General features: G+C 45.0%; 1 protein-coding gene across 1 annotated transcript in view; it reads right to left on the bottom strand.

Annotated features, from left to right (window-relative positions):
* slit3 (slit homolog 3 (Drosophila)) overlaps positions 1-15,417 on the bottom strand; it is a 185,023-nt gene that overhangs the window by 148,612 nt on the left and 20,994 nt on the right. The window contains exon 4 of the mRNA XM_088932324.1: positions 12,996-13,067. Coding sequence (XP_088788450.1) covers positions 12,996-13,067 — 72 coding nt within the window. The remainder of the gene's footprint in view (positions 1-12,995; positions 13,068-15,417) is intronic.

Below are 15,417 nucleotides of genomic sequence, written 5' to 3'. Positions count from 1 at the left end.
TCTGCCCAGTGTGGTTTTCGAACTCTCTGAGTCAACACAAGCAAGACGCCTCCTAAGACCCCCTTCTCCTTTGGTGTCGGCAGATGCTGTGATGTCATCAAGCTGTATTCCAAACTTCCCTCAGATCTTATTATTCCCTCTTGCTGCCATCGCCACTCCGCCTTCTCCAAGACCTCCCTTCTTCCAGCCCGCTTTCCTTCAGGAACTACAAAATCAAGGAGTGAAACGACTGGAGATCCCCCCCGACTGAGACAAATTGAACTGACTGGCTCGAGGACAAGCGGGGATCTCCCAGATTGGTTCTGGAAGTCAAGGAAGGATTTTTAGACTTCTTGTTCCTTTTCCTCTTTACTCCCCAGGGAGCTGATGCAAAAAAAAAAGACCAAGATGAAATGATCCCCGATTAGTGCTTCTGTCTGCATTTTGGGAAACCCAGCTGTCACTTTTTCCCGGGAGCTGTCAACTGCTCTGCTGACAGCTCGTTAAAAACTTCCTCATGAGAGACTGCTCAGGTTCCCCTGTTAGTGAACACAAGAACATCAGAAAGGCTACAGACGAGAGGGGGCCATTCTGCCCATCGAGCCCGTTGGGGGGGGGGGGGGGGGGGTTAGTAGCAAATACGATCCAAGGACCTCGTCCAGCTACTTCTTGAGGGAAGCCAAGGTGTCTGTTTCTGCCACAGGGGCTGGCTAGCTCGTGGCCCACTCCCACAACCCTTCCCCGCAGAGAAGCTCCTCACCTTCTTGGTTTTCGATTTGCTTCCATACAGTTTTCCTTAGTGTCCAAACACCTGGGCCGTGGCCCTGCTGTTCCCTTTCCCGGTATGGAAAACCAGTGCTAGCCTCGTGGGCTCGAACCCATCTGTTCGGACGTACAGAGGTCATGTTCAGCGGCGAGCTCGCTCAGGGGAAAGTAGGGGCACCTCTGGTATCGGTGGAACTATGGGGCTGTCGGCCGAGGATGTGTCAGCGCCAGCCGACACAGCCCCAGTCACCACACTATAACTAAGAGCAGGCCCTGGCAAGAAAAGTCAAATCATTAACGGCTGCGCTTAATCATGTGTCATCATCGGTATTTTCTATTCCGCGCAGTAATAAGGCGTTGCGGTTAATTAGAAGAGCCTGTTTGTTTTCTCCCAAAGAGGTCGCAGCACTGGCAGCGGCCAGAGAGCGCTGTTCTCGTATGGGCCCGGCCCCTGAGAGCTGAGCCACCTCGACCCACACATGACATAACCCCTGTGAAAAGGGAAGCCGGGACCTGTAACCTTTTTTCTTTAAAAAACTAACAAGCGAGGGTGTTTGTTGTTGAAGAATCCAGAGGCGCCGAAGCCCAGAATGGTCTTTCACAAATGCTTAATTAAAGAAAAAAGCCTAGTGCAAGAATGCTCAATAAATCCCCAGCTTTTTGTTTTTATTTTGTAGCACAGAAAAGTTGAGTAAAGCCCAGCACTCAAGCCCACACACCATCCCCTACTTTCAAACTAGTTAGACTTTTCAAACCTGCCTACTCAAAACCACATATTCCTGAAGCTGAAAAAACCCTTTGCAAATACTAATGTCAAACTCAGCTTTATTTAACACTGTGAGGATTACACCAATAGACAAACAGACAGACAGATTTATTCTCTTGATTTGTTTCACTTATAAATATTTATGCAGGGCTGTCGGCGGACATGTGAGATGTCAAGGTCAGAGACACCCTGTCAGGAGTCAGAGGTGGAAACGACAGCTGAGCACAAGCATTACAGAACAGCTACTTAACATCGCACAGCACCCAATAAAAATCAGAGGCCACATGTCATTGTTAAGCTCCCGAACGTCCAAAGATGAAGTTTCGGGGCTGAAAAAATGTTCTTAAAAAAAAAAACAAACAGGCTGACTGGCTTGAATCATGCACCATGTGTTTCTGATGTTGGACGTCATTCCAAATGCATGACACCTGACAGCAAATTGCTCAAAATTTCACTTAATCCCGTTCACAACATTAAAGGCACGACAAGTTGAACAAAATCAAATTGTTAGAGCTGATCGCCATTTGGCCAGAGACATATGACCCAATTTATATATAAATATCACACGTAAGGACAAAAATCAAGGAGGTGCATGAACTTCGTGATCCTCACATCCATGTTGGTCAGAAATGGACATGACCCACAATGCCTACACAGGAGTTACGACGGTGATTTGTAGTCACAATCGAGTGAGGGAAATGGGCACAGCAAGGCTTTGCTGGAACTAGCTGAGCCTTTGACAACAGTGAGGCGCTACCTATGGCCTACATCTCCTCTTCCAGCACTGGTGCTCCCCACTGTGCTAGAGATTTGGACTTAAACTCAGCTTTTTGGAGGCTGTTGCAACAAACTGATGCCAACAAACTTCTTTGTATCTGTTTTTACCCCAAATGCAATGTGGTGCGACTGTTCCAGTATAGGAAGCAGGATGATTTGGTGCTTGAGTGTGGTGTTGTGGGTACAGAGAATCAACATGAGCTCCTCTGATTTGCGTGACCTGAAACTGTGTCTTTTTCTCATTATCTCAGCAGCTTGTGATGACATTAAGCTTTAATAAGACACAAAACCCACGAACACTACGGATCCATCTCAGAAAGGCACTGAAGATGTGTTTCCCTTATTCCCTTTGGTCCCTCCTCCTGATTTTCCCCCTTTTTTCTTTGCTATATTAAAAGACAAAAATAAAGTTCAGCTTCAGAGCCCCGGCTGTATTCTTAAATAAACTGTGGGAAGAAAAAAAGGCATCATTTCCTTCTATAAAACCCAGAAATGATCATATTTCTAGGATGAGTGGAGCCTTTCTTAATACAAAGCCAGTCAAAGAGCACAGAGGCCTTTACAATTGTCCTTGAGTTAGAAGTGAGGTACATCTCCTTCTGCAGTTTGTATTTTGTGGATTATTGCTTTAGGCTTCTGTTGACAAAGCTTCATGCAGGTTAAATCTCTTTTTTTGTTTGTTCCTCTGGAGTTCCTGAAAAGACAGGCTATGTTTTTTAATCACGATTTTCTCCCATTGAGTGCATGACGCAAATTGGTTTTGTCTGCTTCATCTGACTCAAGCTGGTTCTCTGTCACCCCTCACATTTTTTAAATACTTTGGCAGCGGGGTCTGAGAAGGGAAAGAAACCGTAAGGGATGAAGGGAATAAAGGAGCTTTCGAAAGCCTGCGGCACTACATTCATTTTGACAACGCTTTGGAACGTGTCTCAGATTTTAAAAGACAAGAATTTCTCCTAACGCTCACATTGCTAATTCTCTTCCCGGCACAGGGACGGCTCTCGATAAGACAGAGCTCTCGATCCTTCCCGCACTCTTCAAAAGGAGACGTTTGGCGAACATCTGCCCTGTGTCCTTTACTGAAGTCTGCGTATGAGACGAGCAGAAGATAAGCCTTTTTTTTCCTTCCATCTGCTCTTTTCCAGAGAGATGAGCTTTTCTTTTCAGAACGATCCAAAAAAAAAAAAAAAGACTTGACAGGGCAAGCAACACGTGAGATCAGCCAAACGTAAAACTATAAGGCAGGCTTGTGTGACCACAGCTAAAAGTGTTTCACACCCTCCACTGCAGGAGCAGGAGCTCGGTGCCTCTTTGTCTCTCTGTCGCAGTGGGGCTCTCCAGCAGGATCAGGTGAGGAATGATCTTTAGATCTGTGCTGACCAGACAGAGCCGAGCCCAGGCCTCTCTGGAGGACCAGCACCCAAGCGGGGGAACATCTACAGAGTAAGGAAGCAAGGATGGGGAGGGGGACGACTAACTTTGTGTGCAGAGATTGCAAAGCATGAGCTCTCTTTTCCCCTTTTATTTTCTTCTTAACAGTGCACAGCATTGTCATGTAGCTCATTCCTAAAAAGAAAGCACACACATTCAAAGTGCTAATCCAATAACAACCACATCTTTCTGGAGAGTCCCTCTGTAAGCACAGCCATTGACTTAGGGGTGAGCACATCTCTGAGACATGATGCCCAACACTCAGAGGAGAATTTTCCAGTTTCACACAAAAGATTATTTTGTCACACACTCTCCTCCACACTAAATGAATTAGAAGAGATGTTATCCCACAACTCAATGGACATGGATGTAGACATCGGTTCGCTCCTGGGGAGAAAAGAGAGCTTAGCTGACAGTGCCAGTGCACAGAGATGACAAGGACAGCCTTCACACAACACAAAGAACTTCTCTAGCTCCACTCAGTGCAATTATTTTGGAATTTTCGGAATTTCTTTGGAATGATAAACGTTTTCACTCCATTTCAGTGATGTCAAGGCATTTGTAATTCTGCCTAGTAACTATTTTATATATAAGTGTAAAATATATATGATGTAATATATGGTCGGCATGTTTACGCAGTGGTTAGCACCCTGGGGATGTAGGTTCAATTTCTGGTGTGCTGTCTGTGTAGAGTTTATATGTTCTCCCCTTGCTCACATGAGTTTCCTCCGGGTGCTCTGGTTTCTTCCCACAGTCAAGGCATAGTGGCAGGTTCATTAGCTTCTGGGAAAACCGGCCCTGGTGTGAATGCATGTGTGTGTCTGCGTCTGTGTGTGCCCTGTGATGGACTGGCGCCCAGTCCAGGGTACACCCTGCCTTGTGGCCGTTGCTTGCTGGGATGGGCTCTGGCTCCCCTGTCACTCTGTGTTGGATAAAGTGGTTAGAAATGGATGGATTTGCTATACATATGGAAACAAAACACGAATATGCTAAATGCCCAGGTTTTGTCTCTAAGCACGTAGATTCTTAAACATGGAAGCTGTTAACCGCCAGCACAATGCACTGTGTCCTTTTGTGACACATTCCAGGTAAGCACAGCTGGACCTGGCTTAAATCAAAGCTTTCAGCCCCTGTTCACAGCTTACAATATGAAGCTGGGGCACTGTCTTTTGAGTAGATGTAGGAACCCACTAGCAATCAGAAACCTGCCATTGGTTGGAATTTACAACTAGTGGGGCTGAAGCATCATTCACAACAGAGCCCGATGAAGAGACAGGAGTCAGAAAGAACACAAGGCAAGGGAAGAGGTTGAAGCTGGTCTAAAGGAAGTGGGGCAGAGTTTGGTCCATATGATCCCCTGATAAAATAATAAAAATAGTAAATTGCGTTTCTCATAGAACTTTTCACCCTGAAGCATCCCAAATTACGATCTTAAGAAATGTTATGAACAACAGGAGGCTATTCAGCCTATCTAGATTTTTTTCTTCCCAAATGCATTAATTTTTATTTTTCACTATTCAGAGTTTCACTGTTGATTCTGAAGATGTCCACTGGGTTGACTTTACAAACGTCTTCAGGGATCCTGTATACTTGAATAAACCCTGTTCATGGTCTTCTCTGTTCACTGATTGAAAAGCATCTGATCTTTCATTCTGCTGTCCTGTAAGAACAGGCAGGCAGGGTTCCGCTTGAAGAAACAGTAGAAAATCAGCATTGTATCCAGAAATAAAGCATGAAACTTTTGCATCCCACACAGTACTGCACCATGGACTGTTTGTAAATCACGGTAATAACGTGAATGTAATGTAAAAAGTTCAGTAATATGCAGTATATACATATACAGAGTATTTACTGAATCTATCCAGAAGAATTCCTGTGAGTATGTCATATTACAGCCTGTTTAAAGAACAGTTCAGAGCTGTGCTTCTCCAGAACACCACTACACTTCACTGCAAACACCCGGCAGCGTTAATAATTTGGCAGATTCTGAACCATTGAGCTGACCTCATCCACAGTGTCGTTGAGCCACAACCAATTAAAAAAGCCAAATGAAACTACGCCACTTCCAGCCAAGACAGCAATCAGCCACCTTCCGCAATTAGCCAACCAGAAACAAAAAAAGAAGCCCAGCATCCTTCTCTGGCCTTTATGAACATGTGCAAGCAGTTCAGCCCATTTGAATCCAATTACCATCTCCCTGGTCGCCATAGGAACCACCTGCGATAAACACTAAGGCACATAATAGACGAGACTATTTCCCAAATTACAGTCGCCCTCAATCAACACTGAGCATTAGGCTTCTTCCTTCTCCGATAGAGGAGATAGATATGATCAGCTTTCAGGTGCAGACTGGCCGACGGGCAGGGAGAAAAACAGAGGGACTCTTTAGTCGGCACTAATTAAACTGTAATTTCGATGCGATTGTCTGGGACAGCAGAGGTCATTTTTTGCAAGTCGTTTTGCCAAACGGTTATTTGTACCCACACAGGCTCACGGGCAGTGACAATCAGTTTGAAAGTCGTTTCTTTAAATTGGAAGATCATTCCACAGTGTCTTTGATCGGGAGTGCCGGATATCAGGAAAGGCCCCCAGCATTTTGAGTGAGGAGTAATCAGATAATTAATCCTGGGAAGAAACCATCGGCTCCATCTATATATAACACCTATCAAATCCACAGTGACTCAGCGCTACCCAGTGGAAGACAGCCAGGAGAACTAAACAATCACAGAATTAGTGCACAGCAGCATTTGTGACCAGTTTGCATATAAGCCAGGCTAGAAGTGAGGTCAGATACCAACGCTAACAACTTAGCTCTGGTGGATATCCAGTTTTTTTACAAGACCATATCTACGAAAGGAATAAGCAAGAGCGCATCAGATAGCCCTGCTTCAAAGTTCTGTTGCAGAGGCTGTCAGTATGATGTGGAAACTTGATCTAGATGAATAGTGTTTTGACTTAGTGACTTAGGGAAATGGTGAGGAATTAGCTCAAGATTAAATTTAAGTTATCATACGTTCCACTGGAAGCTGAGGGTGTCTTGTCGCCATGTTAAAGATAGCGCCCTACAGCTCAGGAATCAGTCCAGAAAAGAGCAACCAGATGCACTCCTGGACTTTAAGGAATGACCTACGCTGACAGGCCCAAGGAACTTAACCTTTCTCATCTTGAACAGAGAAGACTGTGAGGGGACCCGATACAAATATTCACAATCCTCAAAGGCACTAAGAACATCCACCCAGGGGATTTATTCAGAATGAACAGTGAAACACAAATAAGAGGGCACATATGGAAACTACACGGACAGAAATTTAAAACCAAGGACAGGAGGCACGTCCGTACCCAAAGGATTGTGGGAGTATAGAACAAGCTATTCAGCCATGCTGCTGAAGTTGATATCTTGTCTCCTTCAAAGGAAAGGCAGGATGAGATCTTTGGACCAATTAACTACTAACTACCTACTAGTCTAACAGTACTTGTCTGTACAGAAGCAGTTAAAAGGCAGCAGGCATTCAAAATAGACATTTTAGATCTGCAAACTCACACCCGAAGCAATGAACTCCTCTGCTTCCTAACACCACGCAAAACCCTTAGCAAAATAAAAAACTCAGTCGGCTCATCCATTACATATTGAATGTTTCTATGCATAAGAATGGACAAAGACGACATAAGAATTAGGTTGTGATCTACTCTCCAAAAACCACAATCCTTGAAGTTAGTTATTTTTAATTCATTTTTTCTCTAAAAGTAATAAAGATCATAAAGGCTGGTTGTTGGTGCTGTCCTAAATACCTGTTTGGTACTTGTCTTTGATAATGAAATCCCAGCATTTGTTTTTTTAAGACTCTGATACCGGTAAAGTATTCCACACAGGAATAAAGCCTTATTAAAGCAAAAATGAAAAAAGGGAGATTTAGGTTACCTAGAGCTGTCATGTTAATGAGTCTAGAGACTTGTGTTTGTCTTACAGCTTTCATTCAAAATGCATTTGTAAAATGTGTTGATGTCAAGCAAGGGAAAGGACACCCTTTGGAAATAGACACAATCCTAGCCGGTACCTTTAAAAATATCTGCAAGAAGCCAATCAGGTGTTCACTTTCAATAGCAAATAATTAATTACAATGGCAGCTGCGAAATGCAACTGAATCACTTTGCTACCTATCTCTGTGCGCAGTGTGGCTGTTGTGTTCAATGCCACGCCACACAGAGCGAAAACACTACTTCTCACTTCTTCACCGTAGGAAAAACTGCGTTGCAGTCCAAACCATAACCACCGCTTGTCAGGGAATGCTGTGTCCGGGCTGTGCAGATTGCTCAGTATACACAAACATCTGGGGATGTAATTACCTCGTCGATAAGGACTGCTGGGTTAATTTGTAACAATCAGACTTTGCCAAAACAAAGTAAATCACAGACTGCGAAAGACCTGCTACTGACCCTTGAAAGCAACTCTTTTTTTTCACGTGCATGCAATACACAGCACATATAGGTATGTACACAAGTCTGCGTGCTGCGAGTCCAAGGGGAGCCGGCTACGACAATAGCCGAACGGCTGGCGCTGTGTAATGTTTACCATGCATGTGCTCTGGAGGCGGGCTGCGTCTCCGCCGCTCCTCGTCTGTCTCCAGCGCGCTGCTTTAAAAAGAAAACTGGGCTCTGCAGCTCCCCGTGCTCCCAGCAGAAGTGAGGAGATTTATTTGTCATGTAGTTTCGTCTGATCCTTTCTGTAAATAATCATACTTCAGTTCCCGCAAAGCCGCGCCTGGCCTGGCAGACAGCTAACCAGCGGAATAAATCATGTCCTTTTATTTTTTTCTCTCTCTCCCGGAGATCTATCGATAAACTGAGAAGCACAAAGCACTGCAGAAGCTTCTCACTTTCCCGTGCACTCGCGCGAATTACACACGGAAAACTGGGAATTGAACCAAATCCACAAAATGAACAATTTAATTCTCCGTCTTGTTTATCAATATTAAAAGTGTGTTTTCTTTAAAAAAATTTCGCATTCTCTTGCCTCTGCTGCACTTGATGTTGCCTTGTCCCCCTTTTTAAAAATATTTACAGCCATCCTCCCTACTGCTCTCTCCAATTGGCAACATGTTCATTTCCAAAAGACTTTAAAAACTCTTTCGAATGAGGTAATTATGCTGCATATCCCCCCTTTCCTACTAGAACATTCTCAAATCAGGTCTAAATGACAAGTACGTTGAAAAATGAAAAAAAACAACAACAATGACTTTGAATAGCCTTTATATTTCTGTAAAGGTTTCTTCTTCCATTCATGGAAACTCCAGGCCTCTGTTCTGAAGTCTTAACATGACTTTTTCTGACGGTCTTTCTTGCCTCCCACACACCGAACAGAAAGTGTTGCGGACACTGTGATGTGCTGTGTGTTGCACAGCTGTGCCAAGAGAGTGATATTTAAACCTGCAAAAGTTTATCGTCAGTAACTAGCTCCTTCTATACCAAAATCCTCTAAAAATCAAATGAGATGAGAGAGCTCCAAAACACCCCGTTCACTGATGCAGGCAGACACCTTCGTTGGCAAGTGTACAACTGATGACCCTAACTGCACATCTGTGCTACCCATTATAATCAGGAATGAATGCTTTGGAAAACTCTCATTTTCTTGCTTTTGAATCACCAGTTATTAACCTCATCACACTCGCCTCCCACAAAGTCTGATGAGCTGATTAATGAACTGGAAATATGGGTTTAATCCCATAATCGAGCGTTGAACCCTCAAACGAAGGGTTCAGAGCCGCTCCAGGAAAGATGGCCGGTGGTATAAATGTAAGTCATTCTGGAGAAAGTGATAAGAAATGATAAGAGAGCAGATCACTGTTGAATGGCCATCTGAGGAACAGAATGGGTGACTCGGAAGTCAAACTGCTCTGGACCAAAGGGAGATCAAAGACATGGCAGGGGAGTGTTACTCCACTCTCACTCATGAGACAGCGCAGATCTGACCCCGTGAAAGTGGTCTAAGCCGCTCCTGCCATTCCAGGAACCCCAGGTTTTTGTCAGGTTTAATCTCGATTGACACTGACAATGTCAATGCTTCTATTGTCTGGAGTTCTGTAACAGAACCTGGATGACCTGCTATCCCAGGACGATCCTCTGCAGTGTATACTGCCGTATCGAATACATAAACAAAGCTTTAATCCCTTTGCCTTTAAAGACTTTAAAAAGAACCTCAGTTGGTGCTTACCTATAAGGGTCTTGCATTTGTTTTACCCCTTTGGCTGCATCACAGGGACCTTCTGGAGCCCTTGCAGCTAGTTTATGTAAAAAGGTCAAAATATGCCTTCAAAGTGAATCACAGAGCCTCTCGCCAGCGGAGAGCAGCCCTGTTTTGGAAGGGATTTGGCTACACCCTGGGAGGCTTCCTTCCTTCGAGAACTACGCCAGCGCTCGCTCTGCGCTCTGTGCCAGGGGCTGATGGTGTGTGGGTTCAGGACATATTGAACTATTAGTCAGATGCTGCAGGCAGGCGGGCCAGCAGGCAGGCGAAGCAGCATGTCTGTCATGCCAGCTTCAAAAGCACTTTTAACACAGTGAAACGCAACCCATCTGAGTTTGAGGAAGGGATTCCATACACTCCTGTCACAGGTGTCAAAGGCTCCATACTGGTACATTCAGCTCACTCTCCATTGTATTAAGTTCTGACCATCACAGACTGGGACTTGATTTTGGATGGAAGAGGTGGAGGGGGTGTGTGGAGAGAGGGGAGATCCCCAAACTGAAACAGACAGCTGGAAAGGCGAAATAACAGTCCGCAACCACTACTGAAGGGCAGCGAGAGAGAATAGCCAGGATATAGCCTCGCAACAGACCTAATTCTTTTGAGCTGAACAGGAGTCGGGCAATTTCCAGTGCAGGGGCTGCGCTGACTGTGACGTATTAAAAGACGATTGGCTCGAAGGCGGGCAGGTGGGAGGAGTCAGCCAGCAGTTCCTCCCCCTCCCCCGTGTGCAGCCACGGGGTTCGTTACCGCGAGCCGAGACGAGATGAGAAACACCGTTGGAGATTCCAGATTGGGCAAGGAAATAACACAAATTATTGTTGATTTTTTTTTTTTAAAAAAGCAAGAAAATAGGATTTCAAATCAGATACCACACTGCCATATGCACCGATGATGCACAGTGCAAGCCGCTGTTCACACTCAAAAACCTTCAAGATGGGCGTCTCACAAGGACAGGCCTGAGGATACGGCGCGTGTTCGTGCGTGGAAGGGGCTTGCACGTAGTCATTAGTAAATGAGGCGTTTTTTTATGGTTGTTTTTAAACGCTCAGTTGTTTTCCATTAGCCGTCGGCCCTGCAGGGGGAATACTAGTAAAAGAACGTAAGTCCTTTCAGTGATGAAGAAATGAAAGGAAGAAAGCAGCCAGATTCCTTGCCCCACACAGGCACTGCGATTAACAGCAGGCACCGCCATCCGGGGCCTGCGCAGCTCTAACCGCACTCGAGGGAGCGGAGGGCGCCAACCACAACAAGAGCACGTCACACGGCCTCGCGGCTCCGCGGCTCCGCGGCACAGCGGCTGTGCGGGTCCCACCAGGAGCTGCCATCTCTCCCTGGGGTGATGGGTTCCCCCTGCACAAGGACGGGGCCCGCCGTCTCAAAACGAGGGGCAGCCCTTTTTTTTAAAAAAAACAGCCGCAGGATCAGGTAGGAGGAAATTGGCTCGAAGGAGTTCTGTCAACACGCGCTGATGCCAGTCTGCTTCCAGGCAGGCTAAGAGGCCTTGCCTTTGCGTTGGACATTAACATTTCCATTAGACACGCGTCAGTCCTCTGTCTTTTCAGGAAAAGTCCTAGGCCTTCCTTTCTTGTGGTATTTTTCTTCCCCCAGTTCTTTAGTTAATGTGTGCCATATTAATGCATATTTACCTTGGTCTGACCCTGAAAAATGTTATCCACCATACTTGACAGTGCCGCCGAAAGCTGCTTTCAATCGAATAATCCCGTCTGTTCTTGACAAGCTTCTTATGTTTTCCCCAGCTGACTGAACTTTGGGTTTTTGATATCGGGGTCAAGGGTAAAACCCATTTGTTTCGTGTTAACATCACCACACCACGCAAAGAGGGAGACGACAAGGTTATGAACCCCCTCATAAGCCACACTTGTTCCCATACAGGGATTGCAGAACCTCCATTAACACTCTGCAAAGACTTGGCGAACATTTGTCGATAAAAATATTTCTGTGGCTTAATAAAATTAAAACAATATCCCCCACAATGTTAATTTAATATATAACACATTTTGCTATGGAATGTTTAGAGGAAAAGAAAACATTTCACTTTCTTCTGTACCTACATTCTAATTTCATCTACTATCAGATGCCTCATCTATCAAATTGACAGCTTGCTGATGAAAATATGCTCATTTAAATCAGGAAGGAGCTTTTCCTACAATTTGAAGAATAAAGTTCAAGAAGAACATTTAAAATAATTACGACTCCTTATTACTGAGAAAATTCTAGCGTCTTCATTGTAGCAGATTTTAAAGTAACACCTTTTTATACAGACATACAAAGGATCCTTGTAGCTGTGTAACTACCAGTGCAAGTTAAGATTATTCCTCTACTAAAAAGACTAATATATTGCAGCTCTACAAGTTATTACATCGCTAGCATTAGTCATATTAGACTGCCTCCTTACACGTTGAAAATCGGTTTATTTTCTTTCAATCCACGGCTTTCAAAATAGCAATATTTCTCAAATGTAATAGAGATGTTTGAAATAGAAATCTGCCAAGACCCCATATTCACCAGCTTTTCCAAGGTTCCTCCTAAGATAAACACGTGTAAACCTAATCCATATTTCCACATAAAACAAACCTGCACTAGTTTCCCTCTCAGAGGGCAATAAATTTAGTGTACTCCCAAAGCGGGGAATACAAACCATGCTGTAATCTGGCTCCAAATTCAAAGTGTTCTGGGAAAAACATTCTTGAAAAATATAACCTCCACCATCTGCATTTCTTTTGCAAAGAGAACCCTCTAACAGGTTCACCTTCATGGCATAGAATCGAGCACAACCATCTCAACGATACAACCTCCTCCGTCGTGCACGCTTGGAGCCAGACCCGAAGAGCAATCAAGCACAGAGGACAAACAATCCGAACCAACTGGAAGCAAGATGAAAAAAAAAAACAAGCTTGTTTCTAAACAAAATGTTTTACACGTCAACAAAAGGCTCAGATTCTCTGGCCAAGGAAAGGAAACACAGAGAAGAGAAATGGGCGAAACGTCACATTAAAGAGCTGCAGTACTTACAGCCGCCCCAGTTTGGGGTTGGTCTGGAACAGTAGCTCTGGAAGGACCGTCAGCTTGTTCCGATTCAGACGTCTGCGAGAGAGAACCAAGAGGGACAAACAGGGGGTGAGACTGACGCTGGCGGTACAGAACAGGCACGCGGACGTCCTTAGACAACGAGGAAGGGAAAACTTCAAGGCACACCCTCACGGCTCGTCCGCCCTGGGCGTCCGTGCTGAACCAGGAGCCTGCGGGCTCAGACACAGCCCTGCCCCCTAGACAGCGGTGAGACGGGGTCTCCTGCCACTGGACCGCTCCACACTGTCTAGGGTTCGAGGAGGTGATGTCACAAGAGTCACACCCTCTGTGCACTGAGCCCTGCGTGCACACACTTCTTCCTTGGCCGTCCACTGAGTCCTGAGTTAAAAATGATCTGATTGTTAAAAATCAGGGTACAGAGCAAACTCCATTTTCTCCTGGGAATCAGCTTCTGTCTGGCTGCTTATGTGGCTCTGTGGCTCAGGATCTGTGCCTGTGGCTGGAAGGTTGCTGGTTCAAATCCTGCAGCCGGCAGAGGAATCCTACTCTGTTGGGCCCCTGAGCAAGGCCCTTAACCCCAACTGCTCAAGGGGTGCTGTACAATGGCTGACCCTGCGCTCTGACATTAAACTTCTTTCTCTGTCTGTGTGTCTCATGGAGAGCAAGCTGGGGTATGTGAAGAGATTAATTCCTAATGCAAGAAATTGTATATGGCTAATAAAGTAATCTTATCTTATGTCCCAGTACAGTTTATTAGTACTTCCTGTACAAATATCAACCATAACCTAAAAAAATAAACCTTAATAAATAAAACAGAATTGTTTCTCTACAGCTCCTATGTGTGGGCATGACTGTGGGTGGCTGGGCATGAGTGTATTCTTGCTCAAGAGAAAGGAGGAAACCTGAAGAAAAATAAGGCTGGGATTTAATAAATCAAAATAGGAAAAAATGTGAAGTGCTTTGGCCTTTGACAAGTGATTTTCAACTAAGCAAGGTCAAAGGTCGACATCCTCATTCTGTCTTATCAGAGATTCCGAGACTTCCTAGGAGGACAGGAAGGGGTTATCAGCTTATAAAGTCTTTAAAGGCCATTATTGCCCTGACGAGCTTTTAAATCTGACAGAAAAGGGTCTTTCAAGGACTTTTATTTATCACATAACACAGAATTATCTGAACAAAAGGGCACTCTGGAGCAGTGGGTCAGAGAGGTAGGTATGTGAGGGAGTCTGTGGGCTTGTTCAAGTACCTCCCCTCTCACACACACATTATCTACAGACTAGACATCAGTCCAGCTGCATGGAACAGTTATTAGGATTCTCTCTCCCATGGGGAGTATGCAATTGTGGGCTGGTAGGATTTTAGACTTTGACTAATCAGGTTTGTCCAATTAAGTAATGAAGTGATAATCATAATTTTAAATGGATGTTGTCAGAAATACAAAATAAACAAAACCGAGGATCCTGGTCAAGAGGAGAATATTTTTCCTCCCCAAGTCACCAGTTTCTTAGTGCTAGTCTCTGCTTAAATGTTTAAGCTGTGTTTAAGTATAACACTGCATATCAGCTGCAGGAAGATCTAGCAAAGTCATTATTGTTCTTCATCTCGTAAAACACTATACAAGTATCCATTTCATGCAACTGTACAGGCCTTCCAGAAGATTATCTGCTAGACTACGATCATTATAATCTTCACTTCACAATACAGCAGGTTCCCCTACCCTACTGCCCCTCCCCCAACGAACACTGGCACAGCATCCCATAAATATGGGATTCTGCAGAAAGAGGGGGGTTTGGCAACAGTTCAAAGTTTGGTGAAGAAATGTATTCCCTTAGGGCAGCCCCTCCTTGGAGCCACTCCATCGCTTCTTCTTCAACAGAGCAGTCCCATGCACGGCTCGTAAACTTCTCGTCAAAAGTCTATTTTTTTAGAGCGGGCCATGATCTCAAAATCCAAGAATCTCAACGATTTCGGAAGCCGAGACTTTGCACTGTGTACGCGGTGCCCCGGAGTCTGGGGAACACTGTGTCGGTGGCTAACGACATCGGAGAGGCCTTCCTTCTGTATAGAAGTGGGCTGCAGCAGTGGTCTGAATCAGATGTTTTTAGCTCCCTGTTTGTTTTAAGTTTAGTACTTTAAAGCACAACAGAATCCTCCTGTTTTCCCACACGTCTCCTGCAGTATGGGTTTCTGCACTGTAATCTCCCTTCAGTCCTGCACCATGCGTAAGGTTACACTACCGGACATGGATGCCTTCGTATCGGCTCCATTTTGGGCCTGGCGTTTTGTTGCAGGTGTGCTGCCATTGTGCCAGCACGTGGTCTTTTAACACAGCCGGGTGCTGCATAAAGACACCAATCACTGAAAACACGCGCGTGCAGGAACAGGCCACCTTGCCCTGCCACCT

The sequence above is a fragment of the Atractosteus spatula genome, chromosome 14 (genome assembly GCF_055471065.1).
Source record: "Atractosteus spatula isolate fAtrSpa1 chromosome 14, fAtrSpa1.hap1, whole genome shotgun sequence".
Taxonomy (NCBI): Eukaryota; Metazoa; Chordata; class Actinopteri; order Semionotiformes; family Lepisosteidae; genus Atractosteus; species Atractosteus spatula.
The sequence above is the reverse complement of the archived record's forward strand: the minus strand, read 5'-3'. Positions and strand labels throughout refer to the sequence as shown.